Here is a 14592-nt window from a genome sequence, read left to right on the forward strand (position 1 = left end):
GTTCCTGAAAGGTAGGAAATGATTTAGGGATTAGGGTAGTTCGGCTAAGGCAAGAGTGGAGTGAGGGATTTAAAGTTTGAGTGATTCTAGGGTAGTTCCTAGAATGAAGGGATTTGATATGGCAAGCAGATGAGGGTCTTTGGTAGGATTTGAAAAGATGGAGATGATTGAGTGAGTTTAGGGATTAGATTTCCTAAAATGTTGGGATTGAAATTTGAGTTTGAATTTAGGAAAGTGGTTAGCCGAAGATGGAGATGAAGGGATATGATGGGATTTGAAAAATGAGATGATGATTCCTAAAATGTAGGAATTACCTTGTGGGAATCTAGGTGGTTTCAGCTAGGGTTTGTGAGAATGGAAGGATGGCACTTTGGAAAGTGTTGGCCGAATATGGACAATGGAAACAAGGTAGTAGGCATGTGGTGTTTGGAAAATGGATTAAAGCTAGAGAAATGATGAACACGATGGAAGGATACGAAAAACACGCATGAACAATATGAACACAAAGGATAAAAACTCAACAAGGGAAGATGAAGACTCTCTTTTTGGTATATATGAATATTTTGAGAAATCAAAGAATAAGAATAATAATGTTTAGGATATGTTTGATGTGCAAGGAAACATAAGAACAAATAGGAAAATATATGAACAAAGATATATGGAAGAACAAAGATGGATAGATAAATATTCAACACTTATTCACAAATTGCAAGGTGATGAAACAAAGATAGATAAATGGATAACACCTATTCACGAATTGCACCCAAAAGAGCCCAACTGCAAAAGTACTGAAAGTGTTCAAAAGAATACACCAAACCGTTCCATAAAGGAAAATATGACAAATGATCAAAGATGCAAAATGAAATGCCTAAGGGTCTTATTTATAGAGCTTACAAGTTGAAAACTCCCAAAAGGCCCCTAGCACAATAAATTAAAGAAATAAATAAACTAAAAGTAATAATATAGTGATGGACGGGCCATGGTGGCCTATGGCATGTCATGGCCCATGGATGGGCCATGGTGGCTCATGATGTGCACGGCATGGTGCCGTGTATGGCTTGATGGGTGGCACAGCTTGGGGCCATGCATGGCTTGTTGCTAGGCTGCTGTGTGGCATGGCTGCATGGCATGGCATGGCATGGCATGGCATGGGCCATGCGTTGGTCTATTGGTGGGCACGGCATGACGTTGTGCATGGCCTGCTGATGTGAAGCCTAGTCCAATAGCTTGGGCGGAGATCCTACATGGCCCAAGCTGACGGTTTGGGCGCTGGGGTTGCAAGGCATAGGCTGGAGCCGTGCATTGGATGGCATGCCTGGTGAGCATGCCACTAGTTTTGCCTGCAAGGCATGGGCTTAAGTCATGCGCTGGATGGCGTGCCTGTGAGGGCACGCCACTATCCTTGCTAAGTGGTGCTAGGGCGTGCATGCATGCGTGCAGGTGTACACTCAAGGGAATGCGTAGGCCTACATGCACGGTCTGCACGCTGCCAGTAGCCTTCATGGGCACCTACTGCGTGTCAAGGCATGAGTTAAGGCATGCAAGCAAGCTAGCCATGTGACCGTCTTGGGCGTGCCATGGCATGCTAGCTGGGATGTCCTGGGTGTGCCATGGTAGGAGCCATGGCATGCCCACGGCATGTCTGTGCGGCTGATAAGAGTGTGCCATGACATACTAGCGATGCTGTCAAGTGCGTGCCATGGCGGGGGCCATGGCCTGTCTATGGGGGTGTCATGGGCATGCTAAGGCTGGGGCCATGGCATGCCTGTGGGCATGCTGATGGGTTGCTGGACATGCTGATGGTGCTGGGCATGCTGGTGGCCCATGGGGTTGTCAAGGCAGGTCAGTGATAGTGTCAAGGCAAGGCCTGTGGGGCTATCAGGGCATGCCAACAGGAGTGTCAATGGGCTATCAGAGCTAAGTCATGGCTTAGTCAAATGGAAAGATGTGAGCCATCTTCCAATTGACCCGTGTCATTCTTGCAATCTCCTTAGGGTTTGCACTAGACCCCTAGAAAAGTCCTCCAAATCTAGGCTCGACCTTATATGTGACCCAATCTCGGATGTCCATGCATGTCTAGGACCTTGTCCTAGAACGATTTTTGTTAGGGTCTCGATAGGACGAGACTCATGCCAGTTAGTGCTTACTATTTAATCATGCTAGAACTTTTCTTAATTAAAGATCTTCGAACAAAGAGTGATGGGTTAGTCGTAATAATTCATGTATTTCCATTACAAAGTTGAGCGATTCGTATTTAATGGTCTTTGACAGTCATTAAATCCATTAAAAGCGGAAGCAGTGCTTGAGGCCACACAGCCGGGCTTGCGTGATAACTCTCTACTGTCCCCCTCTCTCCCGTCCTCTTCTGCTGCCGCAAACTATCTTCTTCCTAACTCTCTCCTCTACGCCACCACTCTTCGCCTTTGTTACATGCCGGCATCACTGAGAAGAGAACACAGGGAGAGAAGTGTTATATGGACTCGACACTTTAGGTATCTTCCAGAAGACATTTTGCTGAGTTAAGGGAGCCATGCGTGGGCTGGACTAGAAGATGTGGGCTGTGGCAACATCAGAAGGAAGGATAGCGTGTGGGCCTTTAAAGGGCCAGCGAGGGGCATGATCCATTGATTTTCTGCTTTATTTTCTTTTAAGTCTGAACCAACAACCTAAGGGCAATCTTGTCTTTTTCCATTACTAGTATATCTAGCAAATCAACAGCGTGAGGAATCATCGAGAACCTGATAAAGCAATTTGTATTCTATTTTCTCATCCATGGAGGAGCTCCTCTCGAAGAGAGTCTTATCATTTCCTTATCTTTTTACTCAATACATATGAATTTCACAACTGATTGTTCATTTCCTTTCAATTCCTAGTTTGATCTATTACAAGTGGTATTCAGAGCCTCCAGAGGCCGATGAGGACCGAGTCAAGTTGATTGATACTCTTCAGGTACTATCTGTCTTTTTCACTTGCTTTTTTCTTTTAAATAATTCTACTTGTTTGGCTGCAGGGAAAATGTGAGGATCCTATATGCATGAGATTTTAAATTGTGAGTGAGAGAAGTATTAAATGATTTTGCAATCCGCCATAAAGGAGAAAGAAATCCGAGTTCTTGATTTGAAATTTCCATTTTGTAGGTGCTGATAACGAAATAAGAACTTGAATCAATGAACCTTAGCGCTGTTGTTGGCCTTTAGTTGAATGGAGTACTAGTGTCTTGTAAACAGATCCTTTTAGAAATTTTTTTTTTGCATTTAACCTAGTGCTTTCTTATGAAGAAAGATAGAGAGAAAATTTGAGAATTATTTATTCCCTGCTTACTCCTATTTTCCACGCGACTTAAGTGGATAATATCATAATAAGCATTGTAGTTCAACTAGACCTAGAAATTCGTGAATGCCGTATGGCCCGTAATTGGTATTTACCGAAATGGACCTCTAGAAATGCATTTCAGAGTGAATTCAAAATCCCTATTCATGAGGTGGCAATTGAATCCAAAGCTTTTATGCATTGCCAATGGAATGCGGTCTTCTTTCTTTTGAGATGGTACATGCCATAGAAGCTCAAGAGTCTGAAATTATCCATTGGTTTTCAATGGCATTTATACAGAGATACGTGCATACACAAAAAGTTGTCAACAATTATTATTCTTTAATGATGAGTTTTATACCTGGAATAGAAGTTTATATTAATTTTAGGCAGGTACTACGTTGATCTTTTTATGGTACTGTAGGATTGGAAGACTGAAAGGTACAAAGAAATAATCAAATCTGGAACTGTAAGGAGATGTTTACGTTTCTTATTCACTAATTATATTGTTGATTTTATTTATTTTTATCATCAGTTGTGCTGATGGGAAACTAGAATACAGACTGATACTGTTTTCACCAGGTGGAACCTAGACCTGGGGTTTTGAGATTGATGGATGAGGCCAAGGCTGCTGTAAGTTAAGCTTACGAGAAAAATGCAATCATGTTGTCATGTTGAATGCAGTAACATTTTCTTGATCATCTCCTTGTTTCATATTTTTTGCACAGGTCTAGTAACCTGGTCCGTGTCTCTAGATCGACACTGGCAGATTCTGTGCCTGAGTGGATATATGCGTTAATTGATAGTGATGATTTCTTTTTCTTTCTGGCTATTTTAGGGTAAAAAATTAGCTGTTTGCTCTGCAGCAACAAAAAGTTCGGTCATACTCTGTCTCGAAAACCTTATAGGAATTGTAAATTGTTTCTTCTGAATTTTGTTTATTATAATCTGTGCTTTTCTGTTTTTACAACATATATTGATCCATGGTCGTGTTTCCCTCATCTTAGGAGCGCTTTCAAAGTCTTGATTGCTTTCTCGCTGGTATGTCCTGAAATGGAGTCCTTGTCTTTTGGGCATATCATATCTGAGAGACTTCTTGACTATTTGTATACTTTATTCTTATATCCATCTGCCATATGTGCACAAGAACATTGATGTAAAGAATTTGGAATCCATACATAATTTTGTTCTCTTTGTTTGATTTTGTGCCCATTTTGATTTGGACACAATTCTAGTCCACTAAGATTTGGTAATATTGAAGTTTTGTTCTGTTAGCATGCGTTCTGATTAATTTTTCAATTTGTTTCCAAAGTATATAATACTCATATGTGCATGTTGATGCATAAACTAAATTTTGTAACTCTGACATTCATGTGTTATTGTTCTTTCTTTTCGGGTTGCAGGTGATGATTTATCTGACAGCTTCCAAGATAATTTTTCAATTGTGCTTTCTATTGCTTGGAAATTGGATATCAGCTCTGTAGAATGATCTACCTTCCAGAGGCTAGGCGTGTCCCCACAAGATTGTTTGGTAGTGGAGGATAGCATTATTGGACTACAGGTAGATCTTGTGATCTGTAGAAATCATTTGCTTTAGATGCTTAAATGAGGAAGGCGGTGTTTGGGGGGGTCTGTGGCGAACTAGAAGTACATATATATATATATATATACATACACACCACCTCTCATGTCCAGGTTCAACTAAAACCCAAACCGATTCAAACGGACTCGAACCAAAACAAATACAAAAAGGCCAGCACTTGGAGTCCAAGAATATACTGGACTATCTGATGGTGTTAAAATATGAAATAAAAATGCTTAAACTAATACCTGCGGAGTCTCAACAAGTGCATAACACTATTGACCTTAAAAGTACGGTTAAAAGTTAAAACCTTGGAGAACAGTGAACCCTATTGTATAATTATCTCTTACAGTTCCAGTTGTGATAACCATTACTCATTCTACTAGTTCCACTAATTATTTTGAGTTATTGTCATTCCAAATTTTGTCTGATTTGGCCATTACAGATTGAACCATGATAAATCCTGAATTATACTAACTTTGTAGGCAGCAACAGGAGCTGAGATGTCATGTGTGATTACCTACACCTCGTCAACAGCTAACCAGTCATACCTTTCCATCTGTAGCTCTTAAACAAAGAAAATTATGGATACAATATCTGAGATATGCTGGCAATTCATAACCAGATAGTTACTTCATGAGATCCTTGACTTAATTTTTTATCCATTTATTTAATGTAGGATTTTAATGTTAGGTATGGTTATAGCCATTTCATTTACATATGGTTGGAATTGTTTATTATTTCACCTGACAGCTTACATAGGTTTCCAAACATCCATGTAGATGGAAGACTTGGAGTTATTACTTCAAAATGTTGTTGCTGCCAGTTAGATTTGTCCAAACTGCGCGTGGCTGGCTTTTTTAGTTTTTTAATTATCTAAATTTGGCTGCGATTGAAGTTACCCCCTTTCACTCATCTTTAGCTGAAAAAGTACCCTTATCATCTCACAAAAGTCATGAGCAATTGTTTTGAATTACCACAGATAATGTGATTGTAAGCTCATAACAATTTTGCAAAGCTCGTTCTCACTCTTTCTCCTGATACTTCTGATCAATACTACTGAATAAGATCTTCTTCTTCTTCCGTGAAAAACATTACAAAATTCACCTAATTAAACTAGAATAATGATACTTTTTATCTTAAATTTTATCATCTCACATAGACTGATTTGACAAATTTTAAATAAAAATATACTTACCATAAATGTTACATAACTACAGCCCAAAAAAAGATTACTAGGTTCAGCCCAAGGGGAGGTCTCCCGCTAAAAGACAAAAGAAGGAAGAGGGGTATGAGATAAGGAGGGGTAAGCAAAAGGAGAGGGTCAGAATAATATGTAAATGAATAGAAGAAAACGGAAAGGAGAGAATAAAGAATGTCTAGGAAAAGAAGAAATCGAAAATGAGAGAAGAAAGAATGTGTAAGGGAAGGTTGTAAATTCTCACCACTTCCTGAAGGCATGTAAAAAGAGGGGACTGATAAAAGGAAATGGTCAGACGATTTGGAGGGAGACTTTTTTGACTTCAACCACTTCACTAGATTCTTCAATTTTATAGTATTAGTAGTGAACTTAATAAAGTTTAGCCAAAATTTGATTAGGAAATTTATCTTTATAAATTTAGCCAGTCACTTTTTAACAACACCAAATAATAAATTTTTCAAATTTAGCTTTTTTTTTTTTTTTTTGATAACAAGTCAAAACATTCATTCATATCAAAGAGTCCTTACAAATAGAGTTTTTATCAAGCCAAATGGCTTGACTTACAAAAGAAGGACATGAATCCCACCACATAACAATGTCTTCAACTTCCCTTGCATATCTTGCCAATTGATGGGCAGCACCATTACCCAAATGATGGACATGCTCAAGTCTTGTTTCTTCAAAACCATTCATAAGTCTTCGAATATCTTGTAAAAGGAAATCAAATTCCGTTAGACACTCAAAATCTTCATTCAAACAGTTTACAAGAATCAAAGAATCAGATTCTAATATGATTTTTGGTACCCCCCATTGAGCACACAGTTGTAGCCCTCTCAACAAAGCAATGGCTTCAATAAATTCAGATGAAGAAACCTCCCTTTCCACCTTACTAGCAGCTACCACAACATCCCCATTATGATCCCTCAAAATAATCCCAACTCCAGCAGAAAAAGAGTCACTAAAAGTAGCACCATCAACATTCAATTTCAAACAACCTATTGGAGGGGGATGCCAATACACAACATGATTGATCCTTCTATCAAACCCATGAAAAACCTGCACCTTAGTATACTCTTGTTTTAATGACAAAGCATTATTAACAGCAGAATTTATATTCAGAGATGCACCCTCATAAATAAACTTGTTTCTCTTATTCCAAAATCCCCAAGCAACTACCAAAAAAGTAGCTAACACATCATGAGAGCCTCTATCACGAGCTAAATTCGCCAAATCTCAAAAAGAGAGATCAGAAACAATCTCCCCTAATTCAGGACAATAATCCATCCACACATGTCTCACATCATTGCAATAAAATAAAGCATGAGCAGCATCTTCAACACAACTTGAACAGATAGCACAAACATCATTCTCAAGCACATATTTAAGTTTTAAATTCTGGAAAGTTGGTAGTTTTTCATGACACGCCCTCCATGCAAAGATCTTAATTTTTTTAGGAATTTTCAGGTGCCACAAACATTTCCAAAAAGCTGAAGCCATGCTCTCCCTTGAATTTTGCCCCATATCATTTGAGATACCCTGCTGTAACATCCGGTAAGCACTTCTAACTGAATAAATTCCATTTTTCTCATGTACCCAAAACAAAGAATCTTCAGAATGAATAGAAATATTAAGCTGCAAAATTTTCTGAACCACATTTGGATTGAATAGAGCTCTTAAAGCTTGTAAATTCCACCATCCCGTACTGATATCAATCAAAGAATGGACTTTTAATTCTTCATCAAGCTCAGAATTATTGAGGGGCACATTATAATCAGGAATCCATGGGTCTTTAAAGACATTGACAGATTTACCATTTCCCACTCTCCACCTACATCCTCTCTTCAAATCGGTTAGAGCTAAAAAAATACCCCTCCACACATATGATGAATTATATCGGAGCTTGGCTTCAAACAAACTTGTATTGAGAAAATATTTGGCTTTAAAAACACGATGCACGAGGGAGCTCTCATTCCTTAGAAGCCGCCAACCTTGTTTAGCTAAAAGAGCTAGATTAAAAAGATGTAGATCTTTAAAACCCATCCCTCCTCTAAATTTAGAGTTACTTAGCTTCTCCCAACTTACCCAATGAATTTTATTTCCTTGCCCCTGATTTCCCCACCAAAACTTTGCCATCATCATCTCTAGTTCTTTACAAAGAGACTTTGGGAATAAAAAACAACTCATAGCATACGTAGGGATAGACATTGCTACTGCCTTAATGAGTACCTCCCTGCCCTCTTGTGATAACAACTTACTTTTCCACAACTGTAATTTCTGCCAAACTCTACTTTTGATACTAGAGAAAGCTTGTTTTTTTGATCTCCCAACTAAAGGTGGAAGTCCCAAATATTTTTCATATTGCTGTGTATGACTTCCTTCCCAAAGTTGCATAATATCAGCCTTTAATTCATCACTAACATTCTTACTAAAAACCATCGAAGTCTTTTCTTTATTAATACACTGCCCCGAAGCTCTCTCATATTTGTTTAATAAGATCTGAATCTTTTCATTAGTGGCAACATCAGCTTTGCAAAAAATAAGACTATCATCCGCAAATAGCAAGTGATTCACTCTAGGTGCACCTCTACAAATCTGAACCCCCTTAACACTTTCTCCACCAACAGAATTTTTCAGCAAAGAGATTAGGCCTTCAGTACATAAAAGGAACAGATAAGGAGATAACGGGTCTCCTTGTCTAATCCCCCTACTTGGAATTATAGGGCCTTTTAGGCTGCCATTAACTAATACTGAAAAGGAAACTGTTCTCACACACTTCATAATCAAACTTATAAAGTTATGAGCAAAACCAAGGGACTCCATAATTTTTTTCTAAAAAATTCCACTCCACCCTATCATATGCTTTACTCATATCCAGTTTAAGAGACATAAAGCCTTTATTACCATATCTCTTCATTCTCAAGAAATGCACAATCTCATAAGCAAGAAGCACATTATCAGAAATTTGTCTACCCGTAACAAAAGCACATTGAGTGTCGGAAATAACATCCGGTAAGATCTTCTTAAGTCTATTTGCAATGACTTTAGACAGAATTTTATAGAGTACATTACAAAGGCTAATAGGTCGAAAATCTGCCACTTTTGAAGGTGATGCCTTTTTAGGAATAAGAGTAAGGAAAGTATGATTCAAATCACTAGGAAAATCCCCAGAATTCAGAGCTAACAGCACAGCATCAGTAACAGATTTACCAATCACATGCCAATACTTCTGGAAAAAAATAGGAGACATACCATCGGGTCCGGGTGCTTTTGACGGATGCATTTGTTTAAGAGCATCCTCCACTTCCTTAGCCACAAAAGGTTTTAAGAGCTCTACATTCATATCCATTGTGACCTTCCTATCAATCCTCAATAAAACCTCCGTCATCTCCACTTGGTCCGCTGCTGAAAAAGATTCTGAAAATAATTAGTGATTAAAGCATCCATCTGAATCCCATTCTTCCAGTTTCCAGAGTCATCCTGTAGCTGAACAATAGTATTCTTTCTTCTTCGAGCCGAGGCCTTAGAATGAAAATACTTAGAGTTACAATCCCCCTCCCTAAGCCACTGAACACGGGACCTCTGTTTCCACATTAATTCATCCCTTTCCAGCCACATCTGAACTTCTTCACGTGCCTTATTAATCTCAGCCAGGAATAAACAATTAGGATCAGTAGTTTGTAAATTCTGAAGCTTCATCTTGGCCTTGGCTAATGCTTGTTGAACATGCCCAAACGATGACTTATTCCAAACACCCAAATCCTCTGCGCAAGAAGAAATACAGCTCATAATACGGTTCAAAGAAACAGAACCCTCAACACGCCTCCACACATTTTCAATAATAGTGGAGCATGCTGTCTCTCCCACCCACATGGCTTCAAAACGAAACAATTTCTTCCCTCTTCTCCGCATTAAAGCACCCTCAGTATCTAACCATAAAGGAGAATGATCAGAATGTGCCGCTACCCCATGATAAACTCTAAGATTTGGGTATAAATCACACCATAAGGTATTAGCAAGAAATCTATCTAATCTCTCCATGATTAAATCAGCCCCTTCTCTCCGATTGCTCCAAGTAAAGCAAGCCCCAACAAACCCCAAATCTCTTAATTCACATACTTCCAACACTTCCCTAAACTCACTTAATTGGTTATTACTCCGTAACCTTCCTCCATATTTCTCAGAATGGTCAAGGATTTCATTGAAATCCCCAAACACTAGCCAAGGAATATTAACCCCACGACTCAAAATTTTTAAAACCCTCCACACTTCCATTCTCATAGTCCTATCCGGATGGCCATAAACCCCTGTAATCAACCACTTTTTTCCATTACAATCAGTGACAATTGCATGAATATGATGATGAGAATAATTGATTATAGTTAAATTCAACTCATCCCTCCAAAACAGAGCCAACCCACCACTCCGCCCCACACAATCCACACCAAAACAATTACTAAAACCCAACTTGAATTTACACAATTCCACTTGTCTTGCATGCATTTTCGTTTCTTGCAAAAAAACAAAATCAGGGTAGAGGTTTTCTTTCCCTCGTCTTCTGTACGAGATCTACACAGAATGGCAGATAATTTAGATGAATTGTATGCGAGTTTGTCTTTAACGGAGAAGGAGAATGAGGAGGTGTCGGTGGAGCCGAGTAGGTTGGAGGAAGTGTTGGAACGTGGAGAGAATTGTTTGATTATGAAGCTTCTGATTCGGAAACACTATAATCATGAAGCTTTTAAACAGACTATGCGAAAAGTTTGGCGGCTGGTGAAGAGCGTGAAATTTCGTGATTTGAATGCCGAATTTACTCTGGTTGAATTTGAAGATAGTAGAGACAGAGCCAAGGTTGTACGTGAAGGGCCTTGGAGTTTTGATAAACATTTGGTGTTATTGAAGGAATTTGATGGTCTGATTCAGATTAGCAAACTTGAATTGATTAAAGCTCCTTTTTGGGTCCGTATCCATGATCTGTCGTTGATAGCTCGAAATGAGTATATTGGAAAATTGGTTGGCAGTGCATTGGGGGAGGTTCTGGAGGTTGATCTGGATAAAGGGGAAATGGAATGGGGGGAGTACATGCGCGTTCGGGTAATGTTGGATATTTCCAAACCTTTCTTGCGACGGAAACGATTGAATGTGGGGAAGGGAGCTTCCTGTTGGGTGAATTTTTCCTATGAAAGACTTCCCGATATTTGTTATTTCTGTGGTGTACTGGGACACACTTTGAAGGAATGTGAAGTTACTGACGCTGGAAGATTGGATCAGACGAAGTTGCCGTATGGACAATGGCTGAGAGCCGGTTTTCTGAGTACTCGAAGGGGGGTAGGGCGGCGTGAGGGCAATTCTTCAGGGGAACCAACTACGGCAACACCATTGTCGACGGCGGGAGGGGCCCCAGAGGGGACGACGACGCCTCAATCTGTTTTTTCAAAAGTTCCGTCTGTTATGGAACCAGATCCGTCGGTTACAGCTTTAGATAACGGTGCAGTTAAGAACATTATTTGTGGGAATAAAGCTGCTGATGTGGAGGATTTAACTACGGAGGCAAACATTCCGTTTCCGGGTGTTCAGGCGGCTGGGTCTGCACTAATGGTGAGGGAGGAATCTCAGAATGATGTGGTTGCTGAAATCACGGAAACACAGCTGAGTCTACAAGCAGAGGAAAGTGGGTGTACGGGGCTTACCGAACGAAATGGGGTTGAAAAGGTGCATGGGCTGACTGACGTCCCAGTCCTACAGGCTTCGGATTTGGGCTTGGGTTTGGGCTCAGGCCCATACGACTATAAGTCCAGGTCTTCTATTCTTCAATCCAGTTTTCAATCAGACTTTTCCCAATCTAAACTAAACCCGATTACTTCTTCAGCAGCAGCTAGGGCTGCGAATCACAAGCGGCAGAAGGGGAAAGGCAGGTCGGCAGTTTCTGGGTGTGTTGATGGCGTTCGAACGGAAGCTTCTCTTGGCAGGAAACGGAAAGGCCCTTTGCTGTTGGAAGTTGGTACAAAGAAAGGTAAACTTTCTGATGAATCTCATGTTGTGGATCCGAAAATTATTCTATCGGTGGTGGCTGATGATCAGCCCTGCCGATCACAATGATAGGTTTATCTTGGAACCTCCGTGGGCTTGGGAACCCATGGAGTGTTCGTAAATCTATCACTATTCTATTAAAATATTGATTTTGATATTTTCATTTATTTTAATTTGAATTGTAAATTGAATATTTATTTATTATTAAAAAATTACACTTTAATTTTCTAACATTCATGTTATTTCAACGGATAAAATTTTCTAACGGTTTTTTTTTTTTTTTTCTAGCAATGGTCATATTTTTTTAATTGATATTTTTTTCAAAGTTGCTTGGATGAGGCATTTAATGAAGGATAAAATTGGTGCACTTCCTCATTCCTTTAAAGAAAAAATATAGCATGGATGGTTGTCCTCAAGAGAATACTAACAACTGGATGGTGTAGACAGGATATGACTGAATAGCACGTAGGAAAGAGGAATTTTTTATGCCAAAATAATATTTGGCTAGCAACAAGTTGCTAGTGAAAATGATCAAAGTTAAAAATATTATAGATTTGTTGATTTCATTACAATGAGTTTTTATGAAGTCTAGTTAAATTTTAGCTAAAATATAGCTTTGTTGATTTCACTACTAGTGCTCTCATGACTGGAGCTCCACTGTATAGATTTTCCTGAATATATTTTTTAGATCTTCACTGTACAGATAGAAAAGAGAAGTTATGAGAAACTATAAATAAACATAGTATAGTGGATTCTCTCATCCACTAAAAGCCCTCGTGGATGTTGGCAATATGTTGAACTACATAAATTTGTGTGTCTATCTCTTTTTTACATTCTTAGTATTTATTTTTCATTAATCATCATGGACGTATGCACAGTCACACTGGACCATGCCGCAGGCTCAAACTGCACCAATCGGGGTCAAGATCGTTATAGCGGGCTGGGAATGTTTCTCCCCTTTCAGACTGTTGTGCCATTTTTGGTATTAACAAAATACAATAACATTATGAGTAGTACTTCATGTACTTATAATTTTACTTATATTTTTATTTACAAGATTCATTTTGTTATGTTTCATTTGAAATTTAAATTTGAAATTTGAAATTTTATTATTTTCAGCATATTAATAATTGATAAATGGAGAATTAAGTCTTTTTTAAATTTAAATTTTTCTTAAACACATTTAATATTTTCCTAACATTATATTTTAAACTAATTAGGAGAATACATGTCACAGTGCAGCGAGGATATTTGACACACACTAGCTTGCATGCAGAAGAATAATAAGTAAAAAATATATAGCAATTATAGCTGCTGTTGTCGGTATGTCAACCATGTGGCATGGCTCTGAAGTTTGAAGGCGTGACGACGCACAATTAAATTGATCTCCACCTACACGTGATGAAAAGTAACTAGCGTATGCGTATCTCCTAGTCCATTACAGGCAGCTTTGTAGGGTTGAAATCGAGCGAGCCGGTCTTCGGCTTGCCAAACTCAGCTCGACTGAAAAAATGACTTGAGTTTGGCTCAATTTAAAAAGCTCAAATTCAAGAATTTTATTTAATTTTTGATTGAACTCGACTTAATAAGTTGAATTTTCAACTCGACCTGATTTCGATCAAAAAAAGAGCTCGAGTGCTCAGCACAAGTTGTTAATTTTGTTTTGAATAAAATTTCATAATTAATAAATTAGATAAATAAAAATAAAAATGATATAGAATTTATACAACTAACAAGTAGAATTTTTATTGAATTATTAGATTTTAAAAATTTAGAAATAATTAATATGTAACTAGTTGATATTTATCTATAATAACTATATTATATGCCTACATAAATTATTAATACATACGCATAAATTATAATATGATATCATATATTCAATATATAAGCATAAGTAATTAGGTTACATATCATATATTTTATTATAAACGTGTTATACTTATATTATTAGCTAATACATATATTTATGTATATAGACATAGGTGTATATATATATTTATCAAAATATGGATGAGTTTTAATCGAGTTAAGCTAATGAGTTGATTTGGATATAAACGAGTTGACCTTAACAAGTCTTAGTCGTGTCAAGCCGAGTTTAGTCAAATATGTATTATTTACTAATTGAGTTGATATCTGCTTTTACAAACAATTATTTGTATTTTTATTTTTATGAATTGAGTTTGATTCGAATTTAACCCGACGAGTATCGAGCGAACTATCGAACAGATTGATTGATTTACTGCCATAATCGCTTGGAATATTCTATAGATTGGAAGTTTTTAATATTTAGATATGGATCAGTTGACAACTTTTTTTTACCCTCGCTTGCACATTTAATATTATCCGCAAATGTGGCCCATCTCATTTTTCGATATCCCTTTCCTCTCTCTCTCTCTCTCTCTTTTTCTATTTTTTAGTCTTGGCACACTTTTGATTATTCTAGGATTATGATTATTGATCAATTGTAGCT

General features: G+C 38.0%; 1 protein-coding gene across 19 annotated transcripts; it reads left to right on the forward strand.

The window, feature by feature from the left end:
- Window positions 1–2714: 2714 nt before the first annotated feature.
- On the forward strand, window positions 2715–13196 carry LOC122307252 (haloacid dehalogenase-like hydrolase domain-containing protein At4g39970). 19 transcript variants are annotated; one of them, XM_043120007.1, is made up of 7 exons: window positions 2715–3778; window positions 3892–3942; window positions 4038–4050; window positions 4148–4222; window positions 4317–4350; window positions 4713–4870; window positions 5674–5932. In XM_043120007.1, exons 2-6 carry the CDS (start codon window positions 3926–3928, stop codon window positions 4796–4798), a joined length of 225 nt encoding a protein of 74 aa, XP_042975941.1. In that variant the 5' UTR covers window positions 2715–3778; window positions 3892–3925; the 3' UTR covers window positions 4799–4870; window positions 5674–5932. The 19 variants fall into 19 exon arrangements, 2 of the variants coding, with proteins under 2 accessions (XP_042975941.1, XP_042975940.1); XM_043120006.1 differs by lacking the exon at window positions 5674–5932 and adding an exon at window positions 5377–5610; XR_006241702.1 differs by lacking the exon at window positions 5674–5932 and adding an exon at window positions 5377–5610 and having other exon boundaries at window positions 2717–2949; window positions 3734–3778; window positions 4148–4350.
- Window positions 13197–14592: the final 1396 nt, after the last annotated feature.

Source organism: Carya illinoinensis, chromosome 4, assembly GCF_018687715.1.
Source record: "Carya illinoinensis cultivar Pawnee chromosome 4, C.illinoinensisPawnee_v1, whole genome shotgun sequence".
NCBI lineage: Eukaryota > Viridiplantae > Streptophyta > Magnoliopsida > Fagales > Juglandaceae > Carya > Carya illinoinensis.

Excerpts from the sequence above, each read along its gene's own strand:
- LOC122307252 (XM_043120007.1), top strand. Across the intron at positions 4,223-4,316 it reads TCGAAAACCTTATAGGAATT|GAGCGCTTTCAAAGTCTTGA; the intron begins GTAAATTGTTTC and ends CCCTCATCTTAG. Across the intron at positions 4,351-4,712 it reads TCTTGATTGCTTTCTCGCTG|GTGATGATTTATCTGACAGC; the intron begins GTATGTCCTGAA and ends TTCGGGTTGCAG.